Source organism: Panicum virgatum, chromosome 5N, assembly GCF_016808335.1.
Source record: "Panicum virgatum strain AP13 chromosome 5N, P.virgatum_v5, whole genome shotgun sequence".
Classification (NCBI taxonomy): Eukaryota; Viridiplantae; Streptophyta; class Magnoliopsida; order Poales; family Poaceae; genus Panicum; species Panicum virgatum.
In genome coordinates, this window is record NC_053149.1 from 59,801,907 (window position 1) to 59,819,858 (window position 17,952).

Consider the following 17,952-nt stretch of genomic DNA (forward strand, 5'->3'; position numbering starts at 1 on the left):
CCGATGAGGCGTCCAAACCACCGTAGTGACGTCCAAATGACCGGTGTGACGAATTGGACAAATGCAAAGAAGAAATCAGAAAACTCAGAAGGGGTCGGAATATCCGACGGGTCGTTGGACTAACCGAAGACCCCACCGTCGGACTATTCGACACACAGCATCGGATTAATTCTGAGAGGATACAGAAATCAAATGAAGAAACTCTTTGCGACCGGATGATCCGACGCGTGAAGACAAGAAGCGTCGGACTAATCGTCGGAGTATTCTGCAGAGAGCATGTTTGGGGGATTAAGGCGTTCTCTTCAGGACCGGTTGATCCGACGCACCGTCGGACTACTGCGTCGGAGTAATGATGTCAGCATTGCAGGTGGAGAAGAAGAAAACTCTTCAGGACCGGATGCTACGTCAGCTGTCAGAAGCTCAATGGATACATCAGTGCTCAGAGAGACCGGATAATCCGACGCCGTGTTCACAGTGCCGTCGGATTATCCGACGCCTACTCAGAAAACGGTATAACGGCTACTCAACGGCTAATCTGAGTTGGTGGCCTATATAAGCGCCTTCTCCCGGCTATTTTGTTGTTGCTGGAGTTTAGATAAGTCCCGCACACATTCAAGAACACCTCTAAGCCAACCTAAGTGCTTAGTGATCAAATCCTTAGGTTTAGCACATCCTTGTAAGTGAGAGTGCTAGGATAGCTCAAGTTTGAGTGTGATAGCAAGGTTGTGTGCCTTGTGTGCAGTGCTTGAGAGCTGCTCGAGCTTGTAATCGGTGTGCCGGCCCTCCTTGGAGTCTTGGTGGCTCGCCGGCAACGTCCTCGACCCTCCGGCTTGGTGTGGAGCGGCGACGACATCTTTGTGCTGAGGACGTGGAGACCCCCACCCTTCTTGGTGAAGCTCCTTAGTGGAACTCGGGGCTAAGGTGACCGTGATTGTGTTCACAGAAGAGACTTGGTTGCCGAGAAGCAATACTCTTTGTGTGTGCTTCAACAACGTGGATGTAGGTGTGCCTTTGTGGCTAACCGAACCACGAGATAAATCCTCGTGTCAAAGAGTTTGGTTTCTCTCATCCCTCCTTTAAGCTTCTATATTTCATATTGCAACTTGTGTGCCTCTACTTTTCCAGAGTAGTTTCTTAATAGGATTGGCTATAGGTTGTATAATTCTTTTGGAATAAGAGTTTTCATACTAGAAGAACCGTAGTTAAACATCTAGATAGCATAATCTAGTTTACGTTTTGTGCAAATTAGTTGGAGCTTGAGGTTAAGGTTTTTAGTTTGCCTAATTCACCCCTCCCCCTCATAGGCTACGAGCACCAGATTCCTTTCAAGCTTACATTTGGACAGTAAAAGTATGCCACATATCTTTGAAGGGGTAGAGTACGGGGCAGTCTAGTTTACGGTCGACTGTAGGGAGAAGTTCCCTACGGTCGATTTTCCAACCATTCACTTTTTTCTATTTTAGTAATTTTTTTGTCGTTTTCTGATTTTAGGGAAAATTTTCAAGAAAAAAGTTTGAAAAAAAGAGACACAAAAATTTGACGAGAAATTGAGAAAAATTGAAGAGGGAAATTTTGCGTCCAGAACAAAAAAATTTAGGTAAAATATTTTTGCATCCCAAATAAAAAAACTCTAGGTAAAAAAAATTGCATCCAAAAAAGAAAAAGAACATTGGTATTTTTTTAATTTGGGAATTTTTTTACACAAACTTTGCATCCACAAAATAAAAAAGAAAAAAAGCACTGCTACCCCCCGGGGGCGAGCGCCCGCGTCGCGGGCGGAGCTCCCCGCGGCCGCCGCCTCCTCGCCGCACTGTTACCTCACGGGTGCCGCCGCCGCCGCCGCCGCGCCGAGGATGCAAGAGGAAGGAGAAGGGGGAAGGGGCGCGGGGTGGATCTGAGGGGAACGGAGGAAGGAGAAAGGGCGTGGGGGGCTGCGGGAGGAAGGAGAAAGAGGCGTGGGGTGGGGTGGGGTGGAGTGGGGGGGCGCTATGTTATCCAGAGCGTGGGTAGTGGGTGGTGGGCACCACCACGTGAGAGAACCGTTGAAAAAATCGACCACTGAAAGGGAAAGTCACGGGTGAAGATAAAATCAGCATTGGGGGTAGAGTACTTGCAACTTGGAGCCCTTCGCTTAGGGTTGTTTGGATCCTCTAATTTTGGAAGAATTGGAATCTACTTAATAAACTAGGTTATTTGGTTTAGAATTTGACACTCCACCACTTTCAACAAGTTTCCAAAGTATAGATATAAACCTATCCTAAATTTATAGGGTAGGAGATGAAAATTGATTCTATACACAACCAAGCTATATTTCTATTCCATAACTTATAGGACGTTCGTTGCCTCACTTGGCTATAGTAGAAATATAACATATAAGTATCTCCCAGATATGACCAACAATAGTATATAAATATATTCCGTATATAATCAGTAGATTTGTGTCTAAATTATAATTATTAGAATGGAATTCAGTTTCAAGATTTCAAATTGCACACTAAATAATATTTCAGCCAATGGAATCGTTTGACTTGACACAACCTCCTCCTTTTCCGGATCGCCAGACCACCCACCGCAACTTCGGTATAGTCAAACGAGTACGAGAAGCATTTTTCACTCCGCAAGTGCGAATGCATGTGCTCGCCCTCCGATAGACCGCAAGGGCGAATGCATGTGCTCACCAACTAATCAAAGGAAAATGCGACAGGCATAGGCTAATAAATTAAATTGTTGCAGAAGCGACGCCAGTAATTAATAATGTAAAATGTGTAAAAAAAAGTGGCATGCATGCATAGCATGGGATATATACAACTCAACTACTAGTATACAAACATTATTCATTCAGTGTGATGGATGCCGTGGATCTCATGTGCGTCTGCTACTGACACTATACGGATGGAATCCAAACTCACCTAAAAAAACAAGGACACACAGTTCCTAGCGTTACTTATTTTGTCTGATTGACTATAGTGACTTCGATATATAATCAAACCTGGCAGCAGCAAGCCCAATAAGCTTTCAAGCCAAGCTGTGTCATCAAGAGACAAAGTCATCAGACAAGCTATACAACAATTTGTCTCTACGCCATCGTATTCTATTCAACCTGGACCCACATGCCAGTTTTCTTTATTCTCCGATCTCTCTCCGCTCATGTGATCCGATGGGATAGAAGAGGAGTGGTGGGCCCCATGAACAGGTAACAGCCCGGCGCTGCATGTGGCGACTACCTCGCCCTCTCTCTCCATTTCTCTCACCGCCAGCTCGGATTTGCACCTTGGCTTCCGTGAGGCGCCGAGTGAGGTGGCCTTATTGTACTTGCTCTTATTAGACTCCAGGCACATTTTGGGATCAACCCATCGCTGGTACATTCTAACCATTCAGCAATCAGCATCTTCACCAGCTAACCTGCACCTAGGGTCTCGTTTAGTTGCCAATGTAAAGTTTTTGAAATGAAACCTTTATATATTCGAAGTATTAAATATAGACTAATCACAGAACTAATCACAAAACTCGTCTGTAAACTACAAGACGAATTTATTAAAATTAATTAACCCGTCATTAGCACATGTGTTGTAGTAATTACTGTAGCAATTTAGTATCTAATCATAACCTAATTAGACTCATTAGATTCGTCTCGCAATTTACAAGCAAACTATGCAGTTCATTTTTTATTTCGTATAGATTTAATACCACTACTACAAAAATCTTTACAGAGGCGGTTAGAAACAATTTTCAGAGGCGGTTACCCTAACCGCCTCTAACCTACCATCAGTGTAAATAACGATTTACAGAGGCGGTTTGTTGCCCACCTCTGTTAATGGTTTAGAAAAAGCAAAAAAAAAAGCAAAAGCCCGCCGAGCCCATCACAGGCTCGGCGAGCCCATCGCGCCGCCGGCCCGCCGTCGCCGCCGGTCGCCTTGGTCGCTCGCCCGCCGGGAAGCCGGATCCGCGCTCCAACGCCCCGGCCGCAGACACCGCCAACACCGCTTGCGCGCCGCCGCCGCTCGCTATTGCCGCCGCAGCATCCGCGCCGCTGCTTGCCGCTAGATCCGCCCCCGCCTGCGCGCCGCAGCTGGGAGAGAGGAGCGGCGCGCCACCTCGGTCACGGGCTCCATGCGCCGCCTCGTCGAGGAGGGGGACGGATCTGGCCATCCGGCCACCCTGAGCCCGTGTGCCCGGCTGGCACGTAGGGAGGAGGGGCGCCGCCGCGCCATGGGAGAGAGGGAGGGTTGGAGAGGGAGAGGGAGAGGGAGAGGGAGAGGGAGGGAGGGGAGGAGAGGGAGAGCTCGGCCGTCGCCACGGTGGGAAGATTGGGAGGGGGACGAGAGTGAGAAGAGAGTAGTGGAGGGGGAAAATAAACCCTAACTATGCATATTTATACATGGAGAGTTTTATCAGGCCGAGCCGGGTTTGAGCGGGCTGGGCTTATTAGCTGAGGCGGGCTCATTATAAATAATCGCCTCTGAAAATAGTAGTATTAACAGAGGCGGTCACTGTAACGCTAACCGCCTCTGTTAATTCATTTTGAGAGGCGGTTTCATCAACCGCCTCAGTTAATAAGCTCTGACCACCTTTGTTAATGCACGGTTATTTTTTGTGCGCGCCTCATAGGCCTTTTTAAAGTGTCTCGCTTAATCCAGAATTGTAGTAGTGTACTTCATGCATATAAGATTCTCTTTCGATGAGATAATTTTAAAATTTTGAATTTTTCAACTAAACAAGGCCTAACTATACTCTCGTAGTTGTGCTAATAGTGTGGCCAGGCCGAGAGTTATTAACAATGTCCCAAACTCAGCCTTCTCGGGAAGCATACTGATGACAGCTACTCCGATCCTACATTGTGTTCTTCCTGACAGACAAGTAAGCATGATCCTTAGCTGACTTTGTCTAGCGTACAGTTTTGCCGTCCTCCTTCAGTTCACACTAACTATATTCTGTCTGTTCTCGTTGCAGATATATGTTTAATTTCGTCCGAGCCCAGATCTACGCAAGTTGCGTGGATTTCGTACGATATGTCCCAGCCGTCGGCGTTCGTCCCATGCATGCATGCTGTTGAGCTAGTAGACATCATTAGCACACAACTTTTCAAAACTGATCCAGCCATCGCATTCGATCGTCTTTGCAGGTGAGCAAGCATTGTCAGTAGGAGTATTTAGGAATGAATTGAATTGCTCTCCTCTTTCTTTGATTCGGTGGCCTTGTTACGTTTTTTGTTTTAACGTTCTCAGGGTGGGACAGGATCAGATCAGCACACAGCAGGAGGCGCAACGATGGTCCTAGAAACAGCCGCGATAATCAGCATAGTCGGGTGGGCGGCGTCGCCGGTGGTAAACAAGCTGGTGGGCAAGCTGCAGTGGTACTCGGTGCAGCGGTACACATGGCACCAGGGCCTCCCGGAGAAGCTGGAGACCCTGGCCCATTTCCTGGACGAGATTGGCAGCACGGTGAACGTGGTCGGCGCGCGAGGGTTCGGAGACCCCAGGATGATGGGCTGGCTGTGCCAGCTCCGGGGCGCCGCCGACGAGGTGGACCACATCTTCGACGTCCTGGATTACGACGTCAGGTTGTAAGGAAAATAGCCTCATTAAACTATTATTTTGCACAATCAATGAGACTAAAGAGTTTATCAAATGAACAATTATAGATTCCAGGGATAAAGCAAAAAGGCCAAGCAAAACAAAACACGAAGAAAGAACTCAAAGAAACATTGAATTGGACGAGTTCAGTAGAAAACAGTGGCACCGAATGCACCGGTGACACTGCACCGGTCTAACCGGTTGGCATCGGATACACCGGTGCCCTATCACCAGTGTAATGGGCCGAGCAATGCCCAGGCCAAGGGGGAGAAGTTCATGTTGCACCGGATGAACCGGTGGTGTTAATTGATGCACCGGTGCAAGCACCATGCTTTTACTCAGAGAGCATGTCAAGCAGCCGAGGAGAAGTTCTTAAGCACTAGTTAAACCGGTGGTCACCGGAGCAAGGCATCAGTGCAATTTTGTGACAGTTGAAAGGAAGAGAAGCAGCACCGGTTGAACCGGTGACAAGGCGCCGGTCTATCCAGTGACATCACGTCAGCTGTCAGAAGGCCAACGGCTAGTGCAGAAGCTGTGATTGACCGGAGGCACCGGTGCCCTATCACCGGTCTATCCGGTGCCCTCGCAAAAAAGTGGCCAACGGCTCCTAACGGCTCTTTGGACTTGGTGGGCTATAAATATGCCATCTCCCGGCCATTTGAAGATTGCTGGAGTTCAAGAACATCACACCCACACCCAAGAACATCTCGAAGCCATCCAACAACTTAGTGATCATATATTTAGCCCTTAGCATATTTTTTAGAGTGTTTTGTGCAAGGTTAGCTCTTAGTGAGTGAGAAAGCAAGGCCTTGAGCCTTTGTGCTGTGGTTCTTTGTTGAACCAAGAAGATATCTTGGTGCGCCGGCCCCTTGGAGCTTGGTGGTTTGCCGGCAACGTCATCGACCCTCCGATTTGGTGTGGAGCGGCGACGACATCCTTGTGCGGGGGACGTGGAGACCCCATCCTTTGTGGAGAAGCTCCTTAGTGGAACCCGGGATCAATGTGACCGTGGTTGAGTCCGCGGAAGAGACTTGATTTCCGAGAAACGATACTCTTAGTGAGTGCTTCAATAACGTGGATGTAGGTGTGCCTTTGTGGTTAACCGAACCACGGGATAAACACCCGCGTCGAGAGTTTGCTTCCTCCTATCCCGCTCTTTAAGCTTCCGTATTTCATACTAGTAATTCTTGTTTGCCTTTACTTTCATAGAGTTTCTTGATAGAAAAGGCTATAAGTTGCTAAACTCTTTTGGGATAGAGGTTTTACACTAGAACAATCTTAGTTGCATATATAGATATCATATTTTAGTTTAATTTTGTACAATTTAGTTGGAGCTATAGGTCTAGGTTTTAAGTTGTCTAATTCACCCCCTCTCCCTCTTAGGCTAGAGCACCCGATTCGGTCTTTCAATTGGTATCAGAGCCGAGATTCACACCTCTCACAAAGGAAGCCAATTCCATTGGCAATTTGTGTTTACCGGCTCACTTGATCGATTAGGCTTCACCACCTAGTGAGTTAGCTCTTTGGAGAAGGGATGGATTCTCTAGGACCTCCTCCACATTTCGACGGCACGGGCTTCCAACATTGGAAGGTTTTAATGGAAGCTCACCTTCAAGCAAAGGACCTAAATGTTTGGAGGGTAACTAGTGAGGGAATGAAGTGCAATAGTCAACAAGAGAAGCAACATGATGCTATAGCCAAATGTGCTATTTTAAGCTCTCTTAGTGACAATGTGTTCAACCGTGTGTTTGCTTGTAAAAATGCTAAGGAACTTTGGAAAACTATTAGTGAGAACCATAAAGGCACAAAAGATGTTGCAAATAAAAAATATCATGTTCTCATTGATAAACTTAATAGTTTCAAGCAACTTGATGATGAAAATACCGAAATTATGTACTCACGGTTGAATATTCTTGTGAATGAGATTAACTCATTATATGTCAAGAAGATTGATGTCGCTGTGGGAAATGGGCGATTACAAAACTACTCGATTGTTTGATTGTTGTGCGCTTGATCGGATATAGTCTAGCACGCAAAGACTCGAGGATTTAGATTGGTTCGGGCCCGAAAATGCCCTACGTCCCGTATGGGGGGTGGTGTTCTTGCTCTATTGCTCTCGAGCCCGGGTGCTCAATGTTCAAAGGGGAACATACAAGCTGGTCTAGTAGTGTCGAACCCGTGGGAGTCCAACCACTTGGGAGTTCAACCCTTTCCTACGTGGGGGGGGGGGCTTCCCTTTTATAGTCCAAGGTGGGGCCCCTATTTACAGTTATCTAGCGTTATGCCTTTGCACCGTCGGGGCGCAAATCATCGTTGTCAGTCGTCGGGGCCCACTCAGTCGGTCGGGAGTGGGCGAGCTTGATCCTGGTGATCTTCTGGTGCAAGAAATGATCCTGGCGATCTCCTTGAGCGGTGTGTCCCCCTGACGCTATCCCATCTTGGCTCGGTCGGGGCGGCGCGACCACCCGGTCGGTCACTCGGGGGTCTCCTTCGGTCTTGTCCACCGGAGCCTGGGTTTCTTATCTGGGGGGCTATCTTATATAGCTCTGTCACCAGACAGCGCGCCTGGTGAGGGGTGTCTTACCGAGGCCTGGCCGGGGGCGTCCGGTCACGATCGTTGGCGTAATGGAGTGGTGCACAGAGGCGACCATCATTACGGCGAGGGGAGGCAGCGTCTGTGAATACCCCCTCCCATTGTCAGGGAGGCCTGCTGGCTTGTCCCTTGGCGCAAGATAAGGAGAACCGGCGCCTTGGGTCTTGCATGGAGGCTGTCTTGGCCAGCACGCCTGTCAGGGGGCGCGGCGCCCTTGGTGCGCACGTCTCAGGCCACCAGCCTGGCCTTGACCCGGAGCGCTAGGTCGGGGGGGCCGCCACGTGTCCGGGTGGTCGGGCTCCCAGACCCGTTCGCAAAGCAGCGAAGGCAGTTCCCCGCGCGGCTTATCGGGTCGTCCCGTCCTTGGCCCAATAAGTCTGCTGGGCCTTGCGTCACATAAGTTGGGCCCGTTAGGGACCCCTGGTTTATTCCCCCGTCAGAGGCCCCCGAGCGGTTCTACGATTTTGAAATAATCGTGGAGCCGCTGGTCTCGACTTTGATGGTTCTTGGGCGGGACGTCCCATCCAACTGCTCGCGCCTTCAGCTTTCGGCGTGCGCCAGGCGAGGCGTGACGGGGTCAGGCCCGTCTTGATGGCCGACTGACGGGTCATGGAATCTCGAGGCCGGTCGTCGCATCTTATCGTTGTACCGCGGACGCCTCGTTTTCCCCCGCTCGGGGCTGCCTCCCATTGGTGGGTCGTGCAGCGATCGTGCCCCGAGTGGCGCGGCAGTTGCCGGGCGCGTTGGCGCCGTTCCATCGGCGTCTTTAAGAGTGAGTTTGAATAGGTCAGGGCTCTTGGTGTGCCCCGTTCTGGCCGGCCCACCGACTGCTGGGACCGTCGGTGCCTTCGTTGGCCTATAAATAAGGGGATTGTGGATACATGGTTCCACACAAGTAGTCGGATCATGGAGTTCCATTCGCCAGTTCTCTTCCTCACACCCCACACCCGTCCTCCAGATGAGAGTGGGCATGGCTCGTTTTTCTAGTGCTAGAAGAATGCTTGCGAATGGCGGGGGACCTTCCTTAGGTATGAACTCGCCGGCGAGTTCATGCCGCCGCCCGCTTCTTGGCGCCGAGGAGTCAGAGGGCCTGCTGCAGGAGTTTGGCGAACCAGGCCACTGGTCTGCCTGCTCCCTTGCCAACAGGCGAGGGGGGCTCCCAGCTTCTGGTAGTCTCCTTGGACTCCTCTCGGCGCCGACTCGGAGACTTGGTGGTGGTGTGACCCTTCCCTGCCGCGGGGTATCACTTCTGCTTTGCGTCCTTCTTGCGGTTGCCGCTCCCCCGAGATCTCGGGTGGGCAGTTCACGCGTCGTCGACGCGGAGCCGCAGGTCCGCTGCCTAATCTTCCAACCACGGTTGGAAGGCTGCACAGCTCAATGTTGTGCCCTGTGGCAGCGGGGGACCGTGAAGGGTTCATCTCTTATCAGGCAGGGTGGTCTTGCAGCAGTGACGAGCCTCCGCGCCTCGGAGGCGGGCGGTTAGAGTGGTGCGCCTGGAAGCTGCCGTGGCCAACGGAAGGAGATCACGGCCCGACTTCAAGCGCACAAGGAAGATATCCAGGAGCAGGCAGCCCCATTAAACTCCCCTCATCGGCATCGTCTGCCTCCTTCTCCACCAGGGGTTTCTTGGCGCGGCTGGTGCTAGAAGAAGGCTTGCGAGGTGCTACAAGAAGTCTTTCGACATTCTCTGGCTATGTCCTCCAGCTTGCCAGGCAGCAGCCGTTGCCTTAGCCCCTTTTTGTTGCTCCCTTGGTGGGAGTAAATGGATTTGATCCATTGTATTCGCTGTTTCCATGAGTCGAGGATAGCTAGCTTTTGTTTGTTGTAACGGCTTAGAGCCGATTATTGTGAAGGAAGATTAATGAAACAAAGTTGGCCCTGAGGTGTTTTTGTTTGTTCATTTTTCTGCATTGTTCCTTTCGTTTTCGTGCCTCAACGATGAATGACTCCACTGCGACCGATAGCGATTGGAGGAGGTGAACCCTACCGCTTGACCTAGATGGACCAGAACGGCAAGTTCGGTGAGCTCGATAGCGGGTAGGCCTAATTAAGGACAATCCGAGTGAAGTCCGACCCTGCAGCGGACGACCGGGTCGATGGAGCCCCAATGGGAGCACTCCACTGCTCTATAGCCCGCATCCCAGACAGATGCTCGAGCCGTCAGCCAGCTCGGGGGGGGGGGGGCTAGTTGGCCTCCCCCCTGGAGGGGATTCCGTGGAACGCTAGAGGCCGGATCGGACAAGAAAGGTTGAGACGACCCGAGTGCTGCTGGGGCAGGTCGGGCGTGGGCTGCTTGGTGCTCGTCTCGATTTTTCTTCCCTGGCTCTTAGAGTCAAGGCAGCGCGGAGCCCTTGACGGACTGGCTTTCGAACCTTGAGATCGAATCATGCGTTTGCGATTCTTTTGAGGCATCGAAACGGTCTGCCGTCTTCCCTGCGATCAGAAACAGATATATGAGGAGGATTTGATTGAAACTGTAGAATACGCACTCGTAGAGTCGATGCGTCGCGCTGGTTGCAGCGGAGAGGTCCGTTCGTGGCGGCTCGTGTTTCGAAGCATCGCGTCGCTCGGGAACCGCTATGGAGTGATGATGGTGTTCGCCTATTTAATCCTCTGCTTTATGATCATTTTGGTCATTATGTTTAATTCTGTCGTCTATTGCATGACGCCATGCCTCTATGGCCTAGTTTCTGTTGGGGAACGATCGATCCAAGTTTCTTGCTTTTTGGAAGCCAACAAATCTCCATAGTACAAGCACAAGATTCCGTTCAGAGTTTCAGCAACCTATATTCATGTTCAAGCCTGATGAGTTTACGATAGCAATCATGGCCTGATCGATATTGTCCTGTTCCTGATCTGCTTGTGCTGTTAATTTTTTCTGAGCTTGTGGTGTTTATTATGGAGGAAGAAGGGGAAGAAGAAAAAAAAAGGGAGGAAGAAAAAATCAACCCCTCTTTGATAATTTCTGGATCCGCGAACATATGGTTTATGGAATGTACAAGCAATCATAAGTTATTTAATAATGCATTCACACATACTGCGTGCATACGGTTTTTATTCTTTTTAGATCTTGTATGACGATATCTGGACTAACGCATTCACACCTAGCATTGGCTATCTCCAACAGGACGAACCTAAAACCTGAGACTCATTCCAGGATTTGAGGATTTGAATCACACGCAGTAGAAAGGTCATCCACCCAAAATTTGCCGTCTCCAATAGCCAACGCAAAAACAAAGCCCCAGCCGCCCGCCTCCCTACATGGTCCCACCTGCAGCAGCCCGCCACCGTTGTCACAGAAGATAGGTCGAGGAGAGAGAGAGAGCTATTTTTGGGTTGCCAACACCATCGGATCCAAAATGGGTCTTTAGTTTGGGTCCTCTGTTGGAGGCCCATTTTTTCCCCTAAATTCACTGTACAGAACCCATATATGAGTTTGGGTCTTATGATAGGTGGGTTGTTGGAGATAGTCTTAGCATAGTTCTTTATTTTTGTTTTCCTATATCACTTCGGAAAAAATTTGGGTGCGGACTGTCCGCACGCAGCCTTCCGTGAGGACCCGCTCCGGATGATCAACTCGTGGCCGCTCGTAACCTTGAGGCTCGTTCGAGACCTTCAGGCTCGTTCGGCTAACGCTCGCCTGCTGGCTCGGCTCGCAGCGCTCGGTTCCCAGCCTTGGCTCGCGTCTCCATCAGATCGAGAACGCCCACTACGCCGGGAGCCCTAACGTTTGGCAGCCGCCGCAAGCAAGAGCGTCTCCATCTTTGATCGCAGCAAGCAAGGGCAACCGCCAGGCACCATGGCACGAAGGGGGCCGGACCTGACATCTCGCTGCAGGTGCTCTTGCCACACTTGGCCGTGTCACATATCGTCATCGTCACGCCGCCACCCGTGGCGACCTCTTCGCACGCGATGAGCACAGACACGAGCAGCGCCGCCACTACCGCCGACATCCTCACTGCCACCGGCACCACCGTCCTCCGATCCTTGCGGGGCGCTCCGGCCTCCGGTGGTGGCGGCGGACGTGCTCCATCGGCGGCGGCAGCGAACGACAAGGAAGCTGGTGGCGGACGAGCTCAAGGCGACGACAGCAGCGAGCGACCTCGGGGCCGGCAGAGGCGGCAGGCGAGCTCGGGGCAATGACAACGGCGGCGACCTCGCGGCCCTAAGAGCGAGCGCTTGCGGCGGACAGGTGCCGTTCGAGATGCGGTGGGGAAGAACCTAAGGTGCGTGAAGATGGAAATGCAAGCCGAGCCTGGGAGCCGAGCACCGGATGGAGCAGCGTTGCGCGAGCCGAGCCAGCAACACCAGGAGGCCAGCCGAGCCAGCAACACCAGGAGGCGGATGAGCTGGTTCAAGCCTGTACACGCGTCATAATTTGATTGGGCGTCCGCATGATGCCGGGTGAAGACCATCCGCACTCAATTTTTTACCATCACTCCTCGTTGCAAAGCGGGCAAGCAGCTCCTCGTGTAGGAATTACCGCCCTCTCTCCCTCCCTCTCTTTCTCTACCGACTCCCGCTCCTGCTTTCTCTCACCCCGATGCTACATTCCCGTGTCGATTCGCTGCCTCCCCGGCCCCTTCGCTACCCACCCCAAATCGAGCCGCCTCTCCCCTTCGTTTTCCTCCGACTCTCTCGCCTAACAGAGAGGAGGGGTCGGTCCCGTGCTCGGCTTGGCTCCACGGATTTCCGGCCTGTTGGAGCCTGTCGGGCGATTCCGAACCGGAGGTGGAGTGCTTTTTGATGGTGTTCTTCGATGGAGGAGGCAGGGAGAGAGAGGGACAGGACGGTGGCGGTGGTGGTGGAGGATACCAGCGCGGCCACTAAGGTCAGTCGAAATGCTCCTTCCTCTACCCCTGGCGAGTCTAGTATTTCCCCATCAATGGGTTGGAGGAGATGCCTACTTGGAAGTACCTTTCCCCGCGCTCTGGCCTCATTTTGATTCCGCATTTCGCAATCTGCCTAGTAATTGCTAATTGTTTTGAGGGGGGGTGTCCAATTAGGCTCATGCGAAATCCCTTCCTGTTGTGTAATGAAATGTCAGCACCCGCTCAACCTTTTCAATTGCAGGATGCAGCTGCTGCTGTAAGCACAAAGCCCGCTAAGAGATATCCGCTCGCATTATGGATAGCCATATTGGGCCTGATCATGCTTGTGGGCGTGTACATATTCTCGTTGTCCCTGAAGCAAAACGGGATGCTGTTCGGCCTCATGCAGGCGAACATGATAGAAAAGGAAAGGGAGAAGCCTTGTCATGATCCCAGGATCCCAGACACAGAAATCCCTTACGTGCACTACCCAACGCCAAATACTTATGATAGGTAATGATATACTTGGTGATATGATTTTGCGGTAAATTTTCAGGTTAGTGACTGTGTGTTCCTTGTTTGTTAGGGAAGAATGTGCGTGCACGGGGGTTAGGTTCTTTGCTATCTTGTCAATGCAGAGGTCGGGGAGCGGATGGGTTGAGACGTTGTTGAATAGCCATCCAAATATTAGCTCCAATGGAGAGATATTCTCTGTCAAAGAAAGACGCAGTAACGTCACTGCGATAACGAAAACGCTTGATAAATTATACAATCTGGATTGGTACAGCAGTGCTGCTAAGAATGAGTGCACTGCTGCTGTGGGGTTGAAGTGGATGCTCAATCAGGTAATCCCTCTATTAATTGCTGTATTGAAGTTGGAGCAGAATTTATAAACCATTTTGCATCCCCACTTTTTGTACCCTAAGTGGCTATCTTGTGTAGAAACATTTTATTGTGGAACAACTTGCTGGTTTCTGTTATCCTTTTCCTTTTGAAACTTAATCTGAAGTCTGAACAGACTGTTAAAAATACGTGAAGGTGTTTATTCTGGACAATGGCTAGTGATAGATGATGCCTTTGTGCATTCTATAAATTTTTTTTTGCCAAACATATCAGGCTGATAGACTCATTATCTAAGATGAGTCTTCTGGGTATATATGTTTACATCAAAGGATCTATTGACTTGTCCTTTGTGCACATATTAGTAAATGTATTATGATAGTGTGGTAATTTTCCAAATATATATTTATCTTAACATTTTGTTATATCTTTCTGGTTAAAATTACAGGGTTTAATGAAGCACCATCAAGAGATGGTCAAATACTTCAACCGAAGGGGTGTGTCTGCAATTTTTCTATTAAGAAGAAATCTTCTCCAGCGCTATGTCTCTATATTAGCAAATGCCCATGATAGCGCCATGAAACAACTAAATGGAACTCATAAAGCTCATGTGCACTCCAAAGATGAGGTTCATATCTTTCCTTTTTTTACTTTACATACACCTCAGCATCAGATTTTATTGAAAAATACAAATTTAGGTATCATGAATCAAACATATATGCTTAAGACTACTTTATCTGCTAAAAAATGATGTAGGTGTGTGTCTTGATTTAAAGACAATCCTTTTTATCCTTTTTTTATAGGCTGAAATTCTTGCACAGTATAAACCAACAATTGACAGAAAAATGTTGATTACTGAACTAAAGCGGTCTGATAAATTGGCATCTGATGCCTTGGTGAATTTCAAGAACACCAGGCATATTGTTCTGTACTATGAGGATGTTGTCAGGAATCGCACTGTAAGTCATTATTGCTTCACATCATCCTATGGAGGCAAAAACGATCTTTATTTTTCCTAACCAGCATTGTTTTTTTTTCCTTTCTTCAGAAGCTCATGGATGTCCTGGATTTTCTGAGAATGCCCAAGAGGAAGCTTTCCAGTCGGCATGTGAAAATCCATACTAAACAATTGTGTGATCATATTGATAACTGGGCAGATGTTAATAACGCTTTGATGGGGACACGGTTTGAGAGCTTTTTGAATGGCTCAAGCAGACGACGTAGCTAGTTGGTGTAAATTCTGTAGTGAGTCTTCCTTTTGACCCCTTGTTCTCCCCTTCTATAGCTAAGAGAGTTAGGCAATTAGGCAATTTTGGATACCAGCAGCTACTCCAAAGGGATTGTTCATTTCTCGTCTACTTTGTAGCATGTATAGAATTTAATTGATCAAGTTAATAGGAGCCAATCCATTAACCAATGTGGTCCCTTGTCTAGAGTCCATACAAACGGATTGCTTGTTCTTTCTTGTTTTGACATTGCTTGATGCTTTTTGTTTACTGCAAAGTTTGAATCGGTTTGAGAAGCAGTTATGAGGCAAAAGCTCCATTACCCCGATACGTCCAGGAGACCACGTATCCCGTATCCGATACGTATAGGATACGGATATGCTAGGGATACGCCGGGGATACGTATCCATCGCGTATCGGCGTACTGGGCCGCAATGGGCCTTGAAACTCAGGTTTGGATACGTATCTATTGCCGTATCGGAGAGCAGAGAGAGGAGCGCGCGAGCTCGAGATCCGCCGCCGCGGGAGGGGAAGGGAGGATGGAGGTGCGGGGCACCGGAGCCGAGCCAAGCTCGCCGCCCGCCGAGCTCGTCGCCCGCCGGGGAGAGAGAGCCAGAGAGGGGCTCCGGCCGCCGCCGCCCCGAATCGAGGGAGGAGGAGGGAGCAAGGCAGTCCCGCGCCTCCGCTACACCACGAACCGCGCCTCCGCCCCGCGCTGCGGCCGCCATGGCCGCCGAGGGAGGGAGCAGGGAGGAGGGAGGGGGATCCAGCGCGACGAGAGAGGAGGGCCGCCACGCCCCCGCCGTCGACCAGATCCGGTGGCCGCCCGCCGCACCTGCCGCGCCTGCCGCCGTCTAGCCCGGTGCCGGTGAGGGAGGCCGGAGGAGCGCCGCCGCCGGCCTGGGGAGAGTGAAGGGAGGAGAGAGAGAGAGAGAGAGAGTGGAGTGCGACGGGGTTGGGGGAGTGGGTGGATAAAAAATGAAGTGTATGATATGTGGGACCCGTAGTTAGTAGTTGATATGCTGGTGCCATATTTCTTATGAAATACCTAGGTACTAACATGAATTGGCTCCATTCTGGAGAAGCCATTATTATTATTGGTGGAGGAAATACTTTGTGGCGCTGCATTATTATTATTATTATTTTATTTTTTAAATAGTAAACGTATCCGCATATCGGGTTTTTTAGAAAATTGTCGTATCCGCGTATCCGTATCCTTCCGATACCGATACACGTATCCGTATCCGTGCAACTTAGGGCAAAAGTAGATCAATTGGATACTTGATCCAAGTTAGTCTGTTTAGGCTGATAAGTATGAAATTATGGAGTTCAGAACTGCAGAATAAAGATTAAGAGCCCATTGGAATTGTCACGTGTAATGAACTTCTATAAATTGCTGGATTCTTTCCTTAATATGTCAAAGCTTATACTTGAAACCAGGCACGTTGCAGCTGTGCAGTAAAAGTGATTGTTGTACCTGGCATCATGGAGTTTTGGCCGCTGCAGCTGAGCACATAATACATGGCTTAGTTGAGATAGGAAGAACCACTTCACCTTTCTTCTTTCTTCTTTGTGTTACCCACCCTTTGTTTCCTCACAGACTGTGTCGCTGCTCATGCCTTCATGCTGTTCTCTCCAACTTCTTCATGCCTATCCAATCTCTCCCATTCAAATCCAATTTGCAGCCATGGTGCTGTGACCGCAACCTCCATTAAGCTCCTCCTCTAGCCACTTCGTCTACTCATCTTTGTCTTTGAGCGGCTGTGGCTGAGCATGTGCAACAATGCCACAGCCGCCTCCGTCACCTCCTCCCTCCTCAGCCTTGTGGCATCGCAGAATGGTTAACGCCTTTGCCTGCTTCTTTGCTGGGTTTGCTGGGATTCTCTGGATTCAGCGAGGTGTTTGGCAAATTTCAGGATCCTGTACCTGCATCTGCTCTGATTCAGTGATGGTAATCATTTATTGTTTTCTTGTTGTCAATGTCAATGTCCTTGGCTCTTGATTTCTTGTTTTTCCCTTATTTCTCTCCTCGGTTAGAGAAAATGGACTTAATGAGCAGCTGTTAAGTGTTACGTGTATTTCTTATATGCAAACAGTCAGGTATACTCCCATGAAATAAGATGTTGCATTGCTATATGCTCTGCCAGACTAGGAACAGGGAATTGGGGAAAGCTTCAGGAGTTCAGGTTGATGAGATATTCAATTGTGAATTCAGCTGCTGTTGATGAAACAAGGAAATATTTCAGATTATAGTCTTTATCAATTTCATATCATTTTGTTATTCTGCAGATAGTGACATACTGACATCACCATCAGTATTCTTGAGAGCTGTGGATGCCTAATGGCTGACTCAACTCAACCAGGTTCCACCTTTAAACCTTCGTTATAATTTCGTCGACCACATGTACCCACTTGAAATATACTCCTTTGTATTCTTGTACCTCTGAATCTTGGAACTGGAATACTGGACCTGACCTGGACCAGCAGAAATAAGCCAATACTGATAGTCGATGTCAGAAATTGCCCTTAGCCCTTTGTAGAGTTGCCGCTCTCAAATGGCTTTCTCATATTCAAATCAAATAGTGGTCTGACACAGGCACACAACGCTAACTTTCTGTAAGTTCTGGTGCTAGTATCCTTTACAAAAAATTTGGTCACGGTTCTAAGTTCGTTACCATTGCTAATATGGCGATATCTTATATGAAACTCCAGACTCTTACAAATCTTTGGTGATTTTGGGAGTCATGTCGGTGTAACCCTATATATTTGAGATGGATTTCTTCAACTTTGTTACCAAAATAAAGGAATTGGCAACAGGTTAGAGTTCTTCCAGGGGAAAAGGTTGTTTCACTTGAGTTGCAGAACCATAAGTTTTCGACCTAAATGTGCCAAATCTGTGGTTATAGATA

At 49.3% G+C, this 17,952-nt stretch overlaps 1 protein-coding gene across 2 annotated transcripts; it reads left to right on the plus strand.

The window, feature by feature from the left end:
• The first annotated feature begins 12,656 nt into the window (after nt 1-12,656).
• On the plus strand, nt 12,657-15,292 carry LOC120676057 (nodulation protein H-like). 2 transcript variants are annotated; one of them, XM_039957274.1, is made up of 6 exons: nt 12,659-12,997; nt 13,240-13,490; nt 13,564-13,822; nt 14,266-14,445; nt 14,621-14,776; nt 14,866-15,292. In XM_039957274.1, exons 1-6 carry the CDS (start codon nt 12,926-12,928, stop codon nt 15,043-15,045), a joined length of 1,098 nt encoding a protein of 365 aa, XP_039813208.1. In that variant the 5' UTR covers nt 12,659-12,925; the 3' UTR covers nt 15,046-15,292. The 2 variants fall into 2 exon arrangements, with proteins under 2 accessions (XP_039813209.1, XP_039813208.1); XM_039957275.1 differs by lacking the exon at nt 14,621-14,776 and having other exon boundaries at nt 12,657-12,997.
• Nucleotides 15,293-17,952: the final 2,660 nt, after the last annotated feature.

Excerpts from the sequence above, each read along its gene's own strand:
- LOC120676057 (XM_039957274.1), top strand. The coding sequence starts at position 12,926 with ATGGAGGAGGCAGGGAGAGAGAGGGACAGGACGGTGGCGGTGGTGGTG. Across the intron at positions 14,446-14,620 it reads ATGTGCACTCCAAAGATGAG|GCTGAAATTCTTGCACAGTA; the intron begins GTTCATATCTTT and ends CTTTTTTTATAG. Across the intron at positions 14,777-14,865 it reads ATGTTGTCAGGAATCGCACT|AAGCTCATGGATGTCCTGGA; the intron begins GTAAGTCATTAT and ends TCCTTTCTTCAG.